At 48.1% G+C, this 17,665-nt stretch overlaps 2 protein-coding genes across 2 annotated transcripts in view; one reads left to right on the top strand and one right to left on the bottom strand.

Moving 5' to 3' along the window:
- The window catches only part of FANCM (FA complementation group M), a gene marked incomplete at both ends in the record, with an annotated part of 58,174 nt that overhangs the window by 3,808 nt on the left and 36,701 nt on the right, over window positions 1-17,665 (top strand). Inside the window, one exon of the mRNA XM_084270390.1 lies at window positions 547-705. Within this exon, the coding sequence (XP_084126516.1) occupies window positions 547-705 (159 nt within the window). The remainder of the gene's footprint in view (window positions 1-546; window positions 706-17,665) is intronic.
- On the bottom strand, window positions 6,648-17,285 carry LOC311196922 (heme-binding protein 2-like; the record flags this gene model as incomplete). The annotated part of the gene is made up of 5 exons (XM_084270585.1): window positions 6,648-6,819; window positions 7,573-7,756; window positions 9,169-9,310; window positions 10,765-10,856; window positions 17,060-17,285. The coding sequence occupies 5 exons, from the start codon at window positions 17,283-17,285 to the stop codon at window positions 6,648-6,650; spliced, it is 816 nt and encodes a 271-aa protein (XP_084126711.1).

The following is a 17,665-nucleotide window of genomic DNA, read 5'->3' as shown; positions in this document are numbered from 1 at the left end:
GCTGAAGTCTGTTAGAATTCCACCTGGAAGCAAAATCTCTTGGCAGCCAGTGAGCTGCTGAGGGTTTGTCTTTTTCATGCTGCAGGCTTTAAATTATTTCCTGGCCTTTCTAAAAGGAAATAACCTCTGGTTTCTGAGAATGCTAACCCCTTCAACCAAAAAGCATGTCCTGTCAATGCAAAGCAGCTTTCCTGTTCCCTTCAGTGCAGTTTGTTGGGTGAAAATTAGCAAGGCTGAGGTTTTCATTCTCTGTTAGATGGACATCTACATTGAGTTTAAGCTCCTAGCTCCAGGTTACTTCCCATCAGGTATTTCCTGCTACACCCAAAGCCAAAGGGAGAGTTCTCTCACCTCATGTGACAGCTTGTTGTGTTCATGACCTTACCCACTGCCTCTCTGCACACTGCTTGAGATCCCTTGTTCATCCTGTGCAGGCAGCAGGTACCTCAGACATATTCACAGCCTTCTAAAATATGGCAATAGGCTTGGCTCCCATTGTTGGGCTGGTTAACAAGCAAATATCCTTTCCTCTGGCTTCTCAAACAGGCTGTGCAGCAAGTCATTTCCAACTTGCTCATTGCTCAGATCGAGGTGTGTGCTGAAGATTCCCCAGAAATTCAGCCTTACTCTCATGAGCGACAGGTGGAGAAAATAATAGTTCCTCTTGGTGAAGAGCTGGTAGGAATCCAGAATGCCTACATCCAGGTGAGTGGCTGTGTTTCTCTCTTGTTAACTGGACAGTGTCACTAAACACACAACCTCCCTTCCTATTTTAACCCCTCTCTGGACTAGCAATAACTTACAAACCTAACACTTTCCTGTACAATTAACCAGATACCTCAGTATAGAGCAAAGAAGAAAATCTGGTTTCAACTACAGCAGCTGCTGTTTTGCTTTGCACCAATGATACCAGCTACCTTGTGGTAACTGAAAAAGCTCTGATCATAAACTTCCAAGTGAATTGGTTTTCTCATCCTCTTTTAGGAGTCCTTGCAAATTTGTCATGAGAGCAAACTGAGGGCCTCTTAATTTTGCTGAATTTAGTAGTTTTAAGACATTTGTGGTTGGACTCAATGATCATAAAGGTGATTCTGTGAGTGGCCATGCTTGTGTTGTGCAGGTTACTGCCAGCCTTATGAAAACCATACAGTGGCTGAAATGTTTTCTCTGATTAAGAGTATTCCTTAGAGCTTGAAATGATCTGTAAAAGTTCTTAGTTTGAGACCTTTTATCTTTTTTTTACTAGTTCAAATATAGGACAGAGCAGGGACCAGACTGTTATCTCATCAGTGCTGACTTAACTGCTCTGTGCCCTCTCTCTTAAGGCACTAGTAGACAACTAGTATTACATAAGGTATTGCTCTGAAAAGTTCAAAAGACATGTTCCTTTTTTGATGAGAGACATTAAAAATATAATTCAGAGTAAGTTAGTATCAGACTGTTGGCTTCAGGGTATGTTTTTGGTTGAAGTGTAGTGGTTTTGTGGTAGTGTGTGTGAAAAGCGTTGGGAGGCAAGGTGCATTCAGCTTCTAGACTGGATTAGATCAGCTGTTTTCAAACCAGCAGCCTGTAAGTGTATTTAAATGAGGAAGTTCCACTGATAAGCTAGCAAGAATTTTGAAGGCTGTTTACCTAACGACCTCTGCAGGCTCTTAATGAGAGCTGGGGTTTAATTTGAGGTGTTTCAGCTGAGGCTGAAGCTGAAATAAGCACACAGGCCTGGCTCATCTGGTGTAATTGAGGAGTGGAGACAAACCTTGACTTACCTTCAGTGGCTGTTCCTGTGGCTTCAGTGGTTTCTGTTCCCCTTTGCTTCCTGGTATTTGCATGTGTATTGCTACTGCTTTACTTGAAAGCAGGACTTGTGACAACTGGAGCTGAGAGAGGATGGTGCCCCTGTGTTCCTGGGCAAGCCAAGCCTTGGCCTTAGAGACCTCAGCCCTCTCAGAAGTGAGTCCTGCACCTCAGTTTCTGCAGAGCCCTTCCTCTTTACTGTGCTCCTCTGTTTCAGCTTCTGAGCAGTCTGAGATCAGGATAGGGATGTGTCTGCAGCCACAGAAGTGAGGGGCACACGTTGTGTTACCCTTATCAGTATGTTCTGAATGGCATCAGGATGTAGGAGAGAATTAAACACATCTGTGTCCTGGCTTCAGCTGGGCAGAGTTAATTGTATTTCAGTAGCTGGTACCGTGCTGTGGTTTGGATTTGGTGTGAGGATAATGATGAGAACACCTTGATGTTTTCAACTCTTGGTGGGTGGTTGCAGTGTCTGCACCAAGCCAAGGACTTCTCAGCTTCCCAGGCCCTGCCAGGTGCAGAAGAGTCAGGAGAGCAGAGCCAGGCCAGCTGCCCCAGGCTGGGCAGAGGGACGTTCCACCCCACAGAGCATCGTGCTCTGGGTGTAACTGGGGCTGCTAGCTGGGAGGTGGGATTGCTGCTCAGAGACAGACAGGGCATTGTGAGGGTTTTCTTGCAGGTGGTGAGCAATTAGACTTGTGCATCACATCTTGATTTGTCTTCATTATCCTAACGAACTATCTGAGTCCATGGAGATTCTTTCCGTTCTCTCACCCATCCCACTGAGGGGCCAAGGGCAAGTGGCTGTGTGGTGTGTAGGCTGGGGTTGAACCACCACAGCCCATCATGCTGGAAGTACAGCTGCTCTGCAGCTTGATTCCCAAGCCAGCCCTACCCCCTCTGCCCCAGCAGGAATCGTGGGAGACTGCTGGATGCTTGACAAAAATGCAGTCACAGATGGCTCCTGCAGTGAGGAGTGAGGCTGCTGGCAGACCTGCTACCTGCAGCAGGGAGCTGCACAGCTCCCACTGTGCCTGTTTATTTCAATTATGTGGGTTTTTTGAAAGTTATCGAGATTTTTGGGGGTCTCAGAGTGACAAGTTTGAACTTGGGGGTTAAATGGCTTTTGTAAAATCAGCTGTTGTGATTTCTGCTCTTCCTGTTGAAAGGGAAGTCAGCCAGGGGACAGGAGATGGGACAAGGGGCAATGGGCTCAAGCTGCCCCAGGGCAGGGTCAGCTCAGCTGGGAGGGAAAAGCTCTTCCCTAGCAGAGTTGTGGGGCTGTGGCACAGGCTGCCCAGGGAGGGGGCTGAGTCCCCACCCCTGGGTGTGTTTAACAGAGGGTAGATGAGGTGCTCAGGGATCTGGGTCAGCACAGGACAGGGATGGTTGGACTCAATGATCTTTTCCAACCTTCTGACTCTGAAAGGCAGCAAAAGGACTTGTATATCTGTTAGAAAAAGGAAAGCCAGACATGTTCTGCACAATAAAAGAATTCTCTTTAATTCTGACAAACAGTACCAGTAAACAAGACAACATTTCAGTGGAAATGAAGGACAGTGTGAAAGAGCACAACACAACAAAGCTGGAAAAATCCTGTTTATGTTTGTGTACGTACAGTAAGCAAGGCCCTGAGTATCACAATAGCTGGAATAAACTTTTTAGGCACTAATGCTTGTTTGAGAAATACACAGTATGCAGGACAACACTTATCTTTTAAGGCTACATAATTTATTCTTCCAAAAATAAGGGTGAATTCTGTTTTGGTATCTCCTTTGAACAGTTGAAATCAAATAGGTTTGAATTAAAACTGCAAATCCATTTGTTAATGGCTTATAAAACAGAGCCACAGATTAAATAGTGAAATAGCTGTTCTGATAAGAGAAGTGAGGTGATCACACTTGATGTGATGTCCTCACACTTCCTAAAGTGATAGAGGAATTGTTGTGTTCCCTTGGCACTGGCTGGTATAACTGGTAAGTGAACTGTATTGTGTGCCAGTTAAAAACTAGAGCTCTCTGTGCCTCTGAGGGCTGTTCCCAGAGCTTGGTACAGGGTGCAGTAGCCATAAAGTCTATCTTCAAACTCAGATGAATTGGTTCCTTCTCAGCAGCAGAAGCCATCTAACGTGAGTCAAAGCAACTACTACCTCAGAATTCACAGCTGTACATGAAACACTGAACACCTGGCTGTGCTTGGGATGGCAGCACATTCAGATAAACACCTTATTTTTGTATCTTGGTAACAAGAAGGTTTCTATAAAGTACCCACAAAGTAGCTGAGTCACAGAAGTGTTTAGGTGATGGCTGCCTATGGAGAGAGACATACAGCAAATGCTTTTTGCAGTAGATGTTTAAAATATAAAGTATGTACAAACTAGTACTTCCATTAAATGAATTCCAGTACTAGCATTAAAATAACTTCTATGACTGGCAAAAGCAATCAAATTGCAGAAACTTCTTTCATTTGCCTTCACATGTTATAAAAAAATCTTGGGGTGGGGCAGTGAGGGCAAAACAAAGCCTAGTATTTAATGCCTCCCTGGGTTCTCAACTGGGTTTTAAAAACCTTTTCACTGTTTTCCAGGGGTTTGACAGCTGTTTCTTTTAATACTGGTTGGCATTTCCAACAGTCTGAGGCAATGTTGAAAATAAATAGAAAGCAAAATAAATAAATAAAAATCAAAGGGGAAACAACTCAACATATTGAAAAGGAAAAAAGTCTGATTTATTTTTCCTCTCCCTGGCTGTGATTCTGTGTCTTGAACAAATTGAGAGACATGAGAGGTACCATCAGCACCTCAATTCTGCTAAGTAAGAAATACTCTGAGGTGCCTTTAACTGGGCACATCAGATGAAGTGGTTCCTGGTTGTGGTCACAGCTGGCACAGGCATTTGTGCTGTCCCCTGGCAAACCAGTTTTGATAGCTCTGTGGCTGGAATAGCACAGACCCAAACCCACAGTTGCTTGACATTCCCCCCCATCAGTTAAACATCCAGGTATGTGTCTGTGCTGGACTGGGGCTGGGTGTCTGAGCAGTGAGGGGGAGCACTCAGGAGAAGAGAGTCAGGATTAGTTCCTTGGGTTGTTTTTTTTCTCTTCCCCACAAAGACCATCAGTTTGTTTGCATTAAAACTAAGGCTTTTCTCTCTTCTTTTTGTTTCACTCTCCTTTTCTCTCCCCCTTCTGCCTGGCTCCCCGAGGGATCTCTGTGGGCAGCCACCACCAGAGAGCACCCTGGGCATGCTTAAGCTGGGTCAGCAGGGCTCTGAGCCTGCTGCTTAGCAAGGGGGGTTAGGTCAAGTTTTGTGCAGCAGAGAGCTCTGTGGAACCAGGAGGCTTCAATTCAAGACCTCTGTGTGTGTTTAGTGAGAATTACTACATAAATCCAGTTTGTTTGCCACACACCACTGTAAGGGAGCAGGTGCTGGCTCTGGTTGCTGTTTTGTACCTTGGAACTGAGTAACACAAAAGCTCTGTTTAAAGCCTAAATCATATAGTCAATAAATAATGCTGGTGATAAACCTCATAACATTTGATATAAAAAAGACATTTACTTCTGTTAAGTATTAAGATTAAGCTCTCCCATCATTTCTGTAAGGGGGGAGACATTAGAAAGGGAATTTTGAGAGCAAACCTGTTTGCTACCCAGCTCTAAAGTGCAGTAGGTGCTCTGTATCTGTAGTAAAGCCTGAGTGTGGCTTCCAGACCTTCTGCCACACCTAGAGCTATGTGTGCTAGGCTTGCAGTTGTCTGTTTCATTATCACATGGGTAAGGGCCAAAGAAACAACCTGCAACAGGGAAAGTTAGGTATCAGGAAGAAAACTTCTCACAGTGAGGGTGGTCAAAGACTGGACCAGGGCCCTGAGGGGGTTTGGGGGGCTCCTTGTCCCTGGAGATGGTGTGAGGCCCTGGGCAGCCTGCTCTGCCAGCAGTGTGGCAGAGGGTGGACCAGGGGACTGCCAGGGCTGGCTTCTAGTTTAACTTTTCTTCTGTGGAATGTGATTTTTATGGCATGTAATGCTGATAGTGTGGAGCAAATGACTTCAGCTGCAGTGTTGTAACACTCAGCAACGTTCTAAGATGAAAGTAGTTAGGAAACTGGAGGGTTAAGAGTAACCACTTTCTACTTAGGAATGTCAAATATGGTCATGGGATCACTATGAGCCTGTGATTCAAGTAACCTGCAACTTTTGCTATCGAAGCATGATGAGTGTTAGGGCTGTTCTGCCTTCTTGGTCTCAAGGTTAAAAGGGCTTTGGTTGAATGCTTCTTGAGGTAAGCAGTAAGAGTCTCTGCTCCACAGATGATGGCATTAAAAGCAGTCAGCATTGGCCTACTCTTACTCCTTGGTTTAATCCCAGTGGTCTAAACCTGGTAGTTCTCTTTTGAAATTAAGACCTGGATGTTCTCTTTCTGGAGCACAGCCTGCATGTGTGAGGAGGTTCTAATGGGGGGGTCCCACTGAGAGCCCCAGCTGGGTCTGGGGCTCCAGGATCTCCCCTAGGACTGTCCCAAGCCACAGCAGTCTAGAGACACTCAGAAGTGGTTGAGGAGAGAGGTCTCTGTCTCCCCTATCTTGAAAAAATAATGATAAGGTGAATCTACCTTTTAAAGTGCTAATAATCTCTGTTAAAATTGTGTAAAAACTCTCAAAGTTGACATAGGAAACTGCAGGTTTGAGGTTATTACCTCTGCTTGGTTACTGAGTGGGAGTGATTGCCTTGCTAAACTGGCCCAAAAGCCACATTTCTAAAACCTTGGAGGGTTGGACATCATGATGGACCTGTGAGATTGTGCCAGTGAATCCTCTGTGGTTGCTGTGGCTGCTGGGGCTGGGGAGGGGCAGCTAGGGTCGCTGGAGGAACCAGATCTCATTGTGCCGGTTGGCAGCAGCGGGGTTGGTGTAGCCTGCGATGATGAACGTATCCTGCAAGCACAGCTCAGGGCTCTCCAGGATCTCTGCCAACAGGTTTATTTCTCTCATGATAGCATCCTCATTGATGATTCCTCTGAAGCTCCTGGAACAATCAGCTTTGTATCAAATTCTCTTTAAAATCCCCCTTTTTTTTTTTCCCAGAGACTAGGAATGTCACTAAGTTTAGTCATGTTTAGCTAATGCTGCTACCTGTGATTCAGCTCAAACAGGTGAGAGTGTTTCTTAAACACTCAGTGATCCATTTTTTCAGTGATCCATTAGACACTTGGAGCCCAGCTACACAGAATCCTAGAATGGTCTGGGTTGGAAAGGACCCCAAGGGTCACAGAGCTCCAACCCCCCTGCCACAGGCAGGAACACCAACCTTCAGGCCTGGAGCTACACAAGGGTGCCCAGGGCCCCAGCCAACCTGGCCTTGAACACCCCCAGGGATGGGGCACCCACCCCCTCTCTGGGCAGCCCGTTCCAGCCCCTCACCACTCTCTCTGCAAAGAACTTCCCCCTAATATCTCATCTCACCCTTCCCTCCTCCAGCTTCACTCCATCCCCCTTGTCCTGCCATTATCTACCCTTTTAACAAGCCGATTCCCCTCCTGTCTGGACTAGTTTGTGTTTTGAGATGCTCTTATATCTGACACTCACAAATGCATATTTTTCCCATCAGGTGGTAATGATTCTTCCCTGAATATCCCAGTTTGATAAATCAAGCAGCTTTTAAGAATCACAGAAAATCAGGTTTTGCTCTGTTAGCTTTTGGAAGTCTGTTTAGAAGACATCATATGCTCAAATTGAAAACTGCATCTTTTTACTAGAACAGAATTGAAGTGTTTCTTACCTGCTATAAACAATAGTAGAAGGCCATTCTTCAATGATTATGTCAGAGTCAAAAGGATGAGGAGGCTCGTCCTGCAGCACCTCAGGCAGGTAGTATGCTACTGTCACTGACTGGGTCATCTCTGACTGAGCCTCATTGGTGTGGACTATGGTCACAATGGGTACAGTTATTCCCAGGTACAGTCCTGAGGAGAGACATGTGCCTTGTTAGACAATACAGAAGGAGGTCTGCATTTTCTGCTGGGCTTCTGGGCTCCTGCTGAGCAATAGAAAGTGAGTGCCATAGAGCAGGGTTTGTTACTGAAAGGAGTTCAGTAGGATGGTTACAGAAAGTGGGGTTGTGTAGTAGCACATTGCCTTGTAGTCTGTGTGTGTGCACATACCTAAAGCCTACATGTGCAAATGTGTGTGCACACGTGTCTGAAATGCAGCACAGGGAGCTTATAAACAGGAGGGGAATCAGTTGTTAAAGGGCAGAGACTGGCAGGACAAGGGGGATGGAGTGAAGCTGGAGGAGGGAAGGGTGAGATGAGATATTAGGGGGAAGCTCTTTGCAGAGAGAGTGGTGAGGGGCTGGAACAGGCTGCCCAGAGAGGGGGTGGGTGCCCCATCCCTGGGGGGTGTTCAAGGCCAGGTTGGATGGGGCCCTGGGCACCCTTGTGTAGCTCCAGGCCTGGAGGTTGGTGTCCCTGCCTGTGTCAGGGGGTTGGAGCTCTGTGACCCTTGGGGTCCCTCCCAACCCAGACCAGTCTGTGATTTGGTGAGCTCTCCTGCCTTGGCCCTGTGTGGAGTTGATAGTTGCACTTGATGATCCTTGTGGGTCCCTTCCAACTCAGGAGATTCTGTGATTCTTTATGAAGGGCAAGGACTTTAGCTTAACCTTGTGGTTAAGGAAAAGCTTTCAGAATCAGTGTTTTTGGTTTCTTGAAAAGAAAATTAAGGGTTGACTTCATTACAGCAGATGTTCCAAAGCAAAACACGGGGTGTTGCAGGATATCAGCCAACTGGAGAGTGGAGAAACGAGCACTGATGGCTGGAAGCTGAAGCCAGGTTAAATTGCACTGGAAACCAAAGGCATGCTTTTCATGCAGGCATCAGCTATCAGGGACACAGTGAGTCTGACATTATTCCAAAGAACTGGAGTTAAAACTGGTTTATCTTTCTGGAAAATGTGCTTCAGGCACAGAAGTTCTTGGTGTCCAGTCAGATAGGCACAAGTTGAGCATCGTGAACTCAGGCACAGGAGGCAAAATGTTGTGGTGTCCTGGCACTGTACAGGCAATTTCAGTGCTGCTGTGAAAGCTAAACAACTAAAATTATGTAGCAAAAGCCTAATTTATAGCTGGCAGCCTAGAAAAATGCCCAGTGACAATTCCTAGGCAGCTGTGGTGGTGAGAATGGCCTTGGAAACTGTGCTGCCTTCCTGCAGCTCTGCTCCTCCAGCACCTATGCAGAGGGAGCAGCACTTGGGTTGAGACTGTGGGCAAGGGTCAGGTACAGGGAAACATCCACATAGACAGGATGGAGTGTTTGGAAAGAGCTAAGAAAGGGATCTCAAAGGGATCTAACTGTAATGTAGAACTGTGGTACCAATTACCTGAGGAATTCTGCTCACAAATGTACCTCATAAGCTTCATGAATCCAAGGCAAATGCTCTGCTCATACTGCTTCTCCTTCATTTTTATACAAGCCCACTTGGCTTTCCCATACTGGCGCTTCTCATACAGCAGATCTCCAAGCTGCAAACACAGGAAGGTATTAGTTTTGTATTTTAAGTGATCACCTAAAAAATGCAAGCAAATAACAGTTGAAGTGATATTGCAGTGCTTTGCTGAAGAAGAAACCCACTTCTCTAGAAGTATGAGTGGGAGACCAGCAAGCATCAGGAATGATTCTCAGTGTCAGCTATACTTGAGGCTCATTCTGTTTACTACTTAGTTCACCTGCTTTCATTTCAAGGTCCAAGCTGGCTTATAGCAAGGAGATCTCCAAACCCCATGCAGTGCTTCTGTCTTACTTGAGTACAAGGATCTCTTTTCAACTGGCAGTGAAATCCTTCCTCAGATAAATTAAGAAGGGCTATGCTGCTGGTCTTGGACCAAAATCTGTTTCAGCAGACTCTCAGGCAGCTCTTTAAAACAAGGGACCATCATCTTTTGGACTTACAGCATTAAATGTTTAGTTGTAGTTAACAGTGAATAACATTAATTTTTTGGATCTGTAGTTATTGCAGTAGTATTGAGAAATGGCTTCCAGACATTTAATTACAACAGTCAGGAGCCCCAACTGTTTAGATGAAATTCACTCAATCACATTGTGGTATTTACAAACTGTAGTTATACTGATACAATTAAAAAAGCAACAAGATTCTCTTGATTTGGGATGTATTTAAGGTTAGAGACTTGTTTCCTGAGCTGGAAACAGTTTGTTGGACATCAGTGTTGATTTTTTCATTAGAGGAGAAGATGGTTTTGGTGAGATGGGTTTGTAAATTGCTGCTCTGTTTGATGATGACCCATGATACAAGAGTAGGTGTTTGGTTTTTAAATTCAGATATTAATCTCTTTCAAGTGTTCTCTGCTGAGATTTTATTAACATGATTGTGTAAAGGAGCAAATGCACTCATTTAAATGAAGAAAATGGGTATTTTAATTAGAAAATATGAGGGGGTTTGTTAAAGTGATTTTAAACTGGCCAGGACTTGCAGTCTTTGTGACATCTCCTGACTTGCATGATAGCTCCTAGCTTCCAAAGAAGAAAAATTCACACATGTAAAAATAGTGATCTAATGCTTTGCTCTTTTGGTTAAAAGTCCTGAGTGGTTACAGTGATTTATAATGAAACATATTTTGGACTGAAACCACACTTGGTTGACATGATGCTGTTGGATGGACAGTTGGACTTTGTTGAAGTCTTACCCAACCTTGAAGATTCTGTTCTAGGGTAAATTTAGATGAAAATTCTTTACTGTGAGGGTGGGGATGCCCTGGCACAGGGTGCCCAGAGAAGCTGGGGCTGCCCCTGGATCCCTGGCAGGGTTCAGGGCCGGGTTGGATGGGGCTTGGGGCACCCTGGGCTGGGGGAGGGGGTGCCCCTGCCCATGGCAGGGGTGCTGGAACTAGCTGATCTTTGAGCTCCCTTCCAACCCAAACCAGTCTGTGATTGAGACCTCAGTGGGGGAGGGAAATAGTACCTTTTCTTTGCGCTGGATGAGGGTAAATGGGATGGTCTGTCTCTCCTGGGGGTTGTTGTTTCGAGTCAGCTGCTGAATTGGCTCTGCCATGTCTGCAACAGGATAACACAGTTCCAGTTTTAGGTGTGATGCTGTAGAAATGAGAGTGAGGTGTGCTCCTGGCTTCTCTTGGCTCAACTCCTGGTGAGTGTAAGGAGTTCAGTTTGCTCTTCAGTGTTAATGGGAAAGGTAACAGGACCTGTCTCTCTGTGCAAAGGGTGCTGCCAGCCCCAGCAGCTCTGTCAGGGCTGGATTAACGTGTTAGCAACGTGAAGAAGCAAATGGAGTTGGCAGCCCTTGTTCACAGGAACTGCTATTGGGGGAAATCTGTCATTTCCCAAACTTCTGTCTACCACTTCACTTCAGCATTTGATATTATGCATATTCCAGTGGGACTCACTAGTTGGGGTCTATGTGGGGTGTGAGGCCCATGTTGCTGCTCAGAAGCTGCAGTGCCTGAGCTGCTGGGGTGCTACCTTTGTCCTGGCTAGCTCTGCACTGCTGCTGCCCAGCTACCACACTGCTTTTCTCTGCAGTCTCTGGGAGTAGTATAGCTCAGACTGATGGAGAGAGCGTTATGCTGCAGCGACCCATCTTCTCTACATGTGGAGTTCTGAAGTGAATTGCAAAATATCTGTTCAGTAAGGTATTATCTTACTCTAAGGTCTTCTAGTAAGACCTCACCAGAGGCAAGAATGTCATATCAAAAGACAAACGTTTTCATGAAGACCCAGAAGGGAACATCAGCTGTGTTTGTAGCTCCAGGAGGAGCCTTGGCAGAACAAGACACACAGCAGGCCCCATGGGCAAGGCTGCAGCCAGCAGCTCAAGGGAGGTGACTGTTGTGTGGGGGGCTCCTGAAGCTGCTTTTCACATGCTGTGCCTGACTTGGGGCTTCATGGTATGGCAGTGGCACCCATGAAGCTGAGGTACTTTGGTGGTTAGGGCAGGATGCTGTGCAGAAGGGGCTGCGTTGGGGAGCCCAATGTGCTCAGGCTGGAGGGAAGACAGTGAATGTGGGGCGTGTGTGGGGAAGGGTTGAAGTGCAGAAACTACAGGTAAGGGAGGAGAAAAGGGTCATGTTGAGTTAAAGAACTATAAGAGGAGGAAACTTCAAATTCCTCAGTGTGTACTTCCCTGAAGAGCTGTATCTTAAGAAGATGTGACTGTTTAAGAAAGAAATGGGAACACAACTTTGTGTTGACACGATTGCTGCTGTTGCATAGTAGTTTGATAGGTGTGTGCTGTTTGATTAGAGTCCAGGTACATTAGATGAAAGGCTTTAGTTTGGTTTGGAAGAGGCAGGAGACTGTTGGGAGAGTGAAAATTAATGTTCTAATATAGAGGTGGGAGCAGGGCAAAGCTTCAGTGTGCTGGTGGTCAGGTTCCATCACGTCTGGCAGGAAGAAATGGAGTGGTTCAGGGCTCTCAAATGGCCAGAGTCACCATAAGGTGTTAGTGAAGATGAGGAGGAACAGACCAACTTTGGCTCCCAGGGACACCCTGTGTTTCACTTGCTGCTGCTGTTTGCCATTGTCATCTTGCTCTTTGGAGCAGGGATGCCTTGGAGTGTCACCACTTCTGCCCTGAACTCTCACACCTGGGTGGCAGCTCATTTTGTGAGGGAGGATGTTAACAGTTGGGGGTTGGTGAAGAACTCTAAGCACCTGCCTGCCTCAGTGCTGAGATGGACCTGAAATGTCTGTGGCTTCTGAATGATTCTCACACTTTGCAGGGAATGAAATACCAAGCCTGTTAACCATTCCCAGGTGCAGTGACACCAGCAGTGCCAGTCTGCACTGTTAAACTTCCCAGCCAAGCTCAAAGGCAGAGAAAGAGCAAACATTGACATTTGCATATAGATTACTAACATATCCCAGTACTTCTGCTCCCCTGTAGTTTTGTAGTTTAAATATGGCTGGATTAGGTGTATTTGAAGCTATGGCTGCCTTGACATCACTTCTGTCTCAAGTTAGGGCTATGAAGGTGATTAAAGGCCTGGAGCATCTCCCCTGTGAGGAAAGGCTGAGTGAGCTGGGGCTGTTCAGCCTGGAGAGAAGAAGCCTGAGAGGGGATCTGATCAATGGGGATCAATAGCTGAAGGGTGGGACACAGGGGGCCATGGGCAGCCTCTGCTCAGTGTCTGTGGGGACAGGACAAGGGGCGATGGGCTCAAGTTGGAGCACAGGGAGTTCCCCCCCAGTGTGGGTGAGGGAGCCCTGGGACAGGCTGCCCAGGGGGTGTGGAGTCTCCTTCTCTGGAGAGATTCCAGCCCCTGCCCTGTCCTAGGGACCCTGCTTTGGCAGGGGGTTGGACCCCATGGGCTCTGGGGGTCCCTTCCCACCCCTATGGTTCTGTGAGTCTGAAGTTCATCAATAACTCCTGCTTAGAAGAGGATGCCTGTCAAACAGGCTTGGAAACTGGTTGTAAGGTTAGTCTTAGGAACAGAAAGCCCCTCTCCCAAAAGAGTCCCTTGCCTTTCAAAGCTGAAGGAATAGAAGCATCCCTGTACTTTGGGAGAGGGTTAGAAATTTCATGTTTAGATGCAGTGTTTGGGTCTGGATGGGAACTTCTGCCCTACCGCCTCATGGCACAGATCAGATGTGCAAGGAAAGGATAAAGCTTCATCCAATGTGAGCCCTTCTCATGGGTGTTTGAAGTGCCCCAGTGGTATCTTAAGTGGCAAAGGCAGGATGATGGGGGTAGGGAGTATTATCCACGTGTGTCAGAGAGGAGGAGAATTAAGTTGCAGGAGAATTAACTTGGCCTAGGTCACTCAGTAAATCTGTAGCTGAGCTGGGAATCAAACCTACATCCCCTGGCACCCAGTGCAGGGGCTTTAGCTTTAAGAATGCTTGGAATAGAGAAGATCCTTTTAATGAAGTGGAGAAAGCTAGAGTTTAGTTAATTTAAACCTTTTAAAATATATATATAATTGGTAATCATTAAAATTAAAGTGATAATTGAAATGTAAAATTGATCTCCCTGGAGGCTAAGAGAAAAATCCAAGTAGATTAGACCTTCAGCATTGAATTTTCCATGGAGTACTCAAGAGTTATGGAACTTCTCATCAAGACTCCAGAAACATTAGCTCTGTCTTTCAGTTCCTTTATTGGTAACTGTGGGGGTTTGTCCCTTCAATATTAAAGCATAAGGTAGGGATTGCAAGTGATTAAAGTCCTCTCAGGAGTTTTGTTCTTCAGCTCTTGAACCTGTGCCTGTCAGGTATGATAGTGTAACATGGGTTATAAATATCTTAGGATGGAATATACTTAAATTATACTGCCCTAAAGTGAGTTCCTTGATGTGTTGTGTGTCAGTCCAGCCTCACAAACTTGGATGCTGGTGTGACAAAGCCAGGTGAGATGAGCTGTAGCAGTGTGGCTGGGTAAAGATTTGGTTTCATGAAGCTTAAAATTGTGGTTACAGGGGCTACTACAGGTAGGTGCTGTGACAGAGGTAAATATTTCTATAGATAGGGCATGTTTGACAAGGCTTGTGGGCAGCAGCAAGGCTGGTCAGAATTTGTCTGCCTTAATTTGTCCCTGATCAGGCTTGTGGGGAGCATCCCTGAAGTGGGATGTACTTGTCAGCTGGGCCCTTAAATAATGCACACACAAACCCAGAGGGGTTTGTCAGGGGTAGAGGCACCAGCTTTGTACTGCTGGGAACCAAAACCTTCTGCTGCAACCAGCCCCAGGGGTGCAGCTTGGAGACAGCAGCTGGGAAACAGCTCTGGGGGGGTGTTTGGGAAGCAGGCTCAGGGCTGGGCTTCAGCAGGAGGCTGCCTCCCTGGGGTGAGGCACTGGAGAGACTGCAGCCCTTCCCTCAGATGCCAGATGTTGTGGCTGCCTCCCTGGGATGAAGTGCTGGAGACTCTCTGGACCTTCCCTCAGATGCTGTGGCTGCCCAGCAGCCTCTGTGCTGCAGAGCCTTGCTGCTGCTGAGGTGTGGTAACCTCAGCAGGGGCTGGGCACTGGGGGTGATGGAAAACCACCTGCAATTCCAGATCTCCAGTGTGATCTGGAGCCTGGGACCCTGACCTCAGAGCTCACTGCTTTGCACACTGAGTATCTCTCAAGAACTTGATGTTTAGGAAGTCAGTGGTTTTGATGGGTAGCAACTTTCCTGAGCTTGCTTATTAACGAGTGTTCTTCTAATGAAATCAGACTTGAGACATTTAAAAGTAACTGCTGGGGGATTGGACTTGATCTTTTGAGGTCCCTTCCAGCCCTTTCAATTGTGAGACTCTGCTGTAGCATATGGCTTCTGCTTCTACTGGGAGTAGGAAAAGAAATGGAGCTTTCAAGCCAAGAAAGTTAGATCATTCTTTCCTGCACCTTTAATTTTCTTTCACCTTTTCATTGCAAGGTTTGGCCCAGGGCAGTCAGTCTATAGGATGAAGATCTTGTTAAGAGTGATAAATTGATATCCTGGCCCTATAAATCTGTTGTTCACATCTTCACACATTAGATTCCTTAGTACAGTGTCCTGTTGCTCTCAGAAGGTGCTAACAAAAGCTACACAGCAGATCATCTCTTTGAAAGGTGAACTGTCACTGCAGAAGAAAACAGGTGCTAAAGCTTGTCACAGCCCAGAACTGTTGATGAAGAGGGATGATGGTGGTGTCAGGCTGCAGGCTGGAAGTTCAAGCACACTTTGGCTGACTGGGGATATTAACAGTTCACTTGGTCTTTAAATGGACCATGTAAACCAGCCTGGCACACAAAGGCTGTTCTTGGTGAGATGCTGTCCCCTCTTGGCATACTGCTCAGGACAGGATCAGAAGGAAAATCTTCTACTTAGATTTGGGTAAGATTTGCTTAGCTTTGCAAAGTAAGCTTTTTGTAATACAGTAACTAAAGTGTGGTAAAACACTGATTTTTGCCATATTTCCTAGACTTGCTCTCCTGCCTAAAAGACCTGAGGTGAAACAGGGCACTGAAACTCCTGTGTATCAACTCTGTGGGAGTGAATCTTGTTTTCTGCCATACAAAGCTCCTCCTCAGGACCAACTTAGCATTGGTGTGTTCCAGCCTCCCTTGTGCCCCTCTTCTCTCCCCTCTCTGCTCCCCTGCAGCATCAGCAGCCATCAGAGCTGAAGCACTGACCAGACAGCAGGCTGGATGCATGGGATGGCACTGCTGGCTCAGGGCAGCCAGAGACCCTTCTGAAGGGGGCTGTGAGGACAAGGCAAGCCAGAGAACCCCTCAGACTGACCTTGCCTTTCTTCTGGTGCCTGCCTGGGAGTTAAAACATGGTTAAAACATTAGAAAGGTGTGTCCTGGAAAGGCAGTACCCTCTGCTGTGCTGGAATACAGGGAAAGTTTCCAAGTACCAGTGGCTTCTTTTCAGTGGTATCTAGGGAAGGGTTTGTTTGAAGTTTTGCTGCTTCCTGCCCTGTTAGAAGGTGATTTATCTCAACAGTAGAGATGCCAGAGACATCTCTCTACTTCTCTACACAGGCCAGCGTGGATGAATTACAGTTTCAGGGTGAGCCAAGTCTGCAGTTAGCCAGCAGCAGGGAGTAGCTGACAGTCTTTCAGATTCCTCACTCTTTCTTAAAATTGAAAACAAATTCTTACTAAGGTAAGCCTGGGAAGCTTACTGCCCAGAAGCCAAGTCTCTCCTTTCACTTGTTTGTGCCACCTTTCAATTCAACCATCTTTCCCTCCAGGAGCTACCCTCCTGCATAGCTGCAGTGAGGGGATGCTCTTCAACTGACCAATGCCCCCAAAAGCACTTAATGAGCCCCTTTTAGCACTTAACGAGGGCTGACAGCTCCCATCGGGTCCCTTTCAGCACAAACGGGTCAGGCTGGTGCTGCTGCTGCTTCTCAGGGTTAGAGAAGGCTTTTGCATCGCCCTGTGCAGCGCTTCAGCTCGGCGCTGCTGTGCCTTCAGCCCCCCTTCCCCGGGGCTGCCGGTAGCACCGGGCTCACCCACCCCTGCGCTGTCCTGCTGCCGGCGCGGCTGGGGGATGCGGGGCCGGGGGAGGGGGTGCGGGGGTCTGTGCACCCCCGGGGACGGGAGAGGTTCGCCGGGGGGCTCTGCCAGCGCCGTGCCAGGTCCCGCGGGATGCTGCCGGGAGGGACAGCCCGCAGCTGGAGGTCAGGAATAGCGGGAAGGTTGCGGCGCGGGCCGGTACACTGAGGAATCCCCCCTCCCGCATCCCCTAAAGCCCAGCGCGCTGCCGTGGGCGTGAGCGGCTTAGCCCAGCCCGAGCGCTGCCCGCTCCCGGCCCCGCCGGCTCTTACCCCGCGGCACGTCCACCTGGTGCCCCCTGCCCACGCTCTGCCAGTAGCTCAGCAGCCGCTCCTGCTCCTCGTCCTCCATGCGCTCGGCTTCCTCCTCCAGGCTGCTGCCGTTGCTGTGGTAGGCGGAGTCGGCGCTCTCCTCCGCCATCCCGTCCAGGTCCTCCAGCGTGATCATGGCCGGGGCGCTGGGCTCCGCGCCGCTCATGCGGCACCCGCCCGTCTCCATCGCGGGGCTGGGCTGGGCTGGGCGCGCTGCCGCCGCCGCGCCGCTTTATCAAGGGCTCGCCCTGCCCAGGGATTTGGGGGCGGGGGCGGAGGGGGGGCGGCCCCCGCCTCTGCCCGCCCGCTGCCAGGGCAAGGCCAGGAGGGGAGGAGGGAGGGGGGGGTTGCTGGCCCCCGCTCTGCGCTGCCGGGCGGCGTGTGCTGCTCGGGGCAGGGCTGGCAGAGCAGCGCCGAGCTTGGCTCCGGACAGGGTCCCTGCACCCAGCCGGCGCTCCCTTGCTGCCAGTCCCGATGCCCTCTGGCTCCGCGCTCCCTTGTTTCCAGTCCCGATGCTCTGTGGCTCCGCGCTCCCTTGCTGCCAGTCCCGATGCTCTGTGGCTCCGC

Source organism: Gallinula chloropus (genome assembly GCF_964237585.1).
Source record: "Gallinula chloropus genome assembly, chromosome: 14".
NCBI classification, from domain to species: domain Eukaryota; kingdom Metazoa; phylum Chordata; class Aves; order Gruiformes; family Rallidae; genus Gallinula; species Gallinula chloropus.
This window is presented reverse-complemented; position numbering and strand designations above follow the sequence as displayed.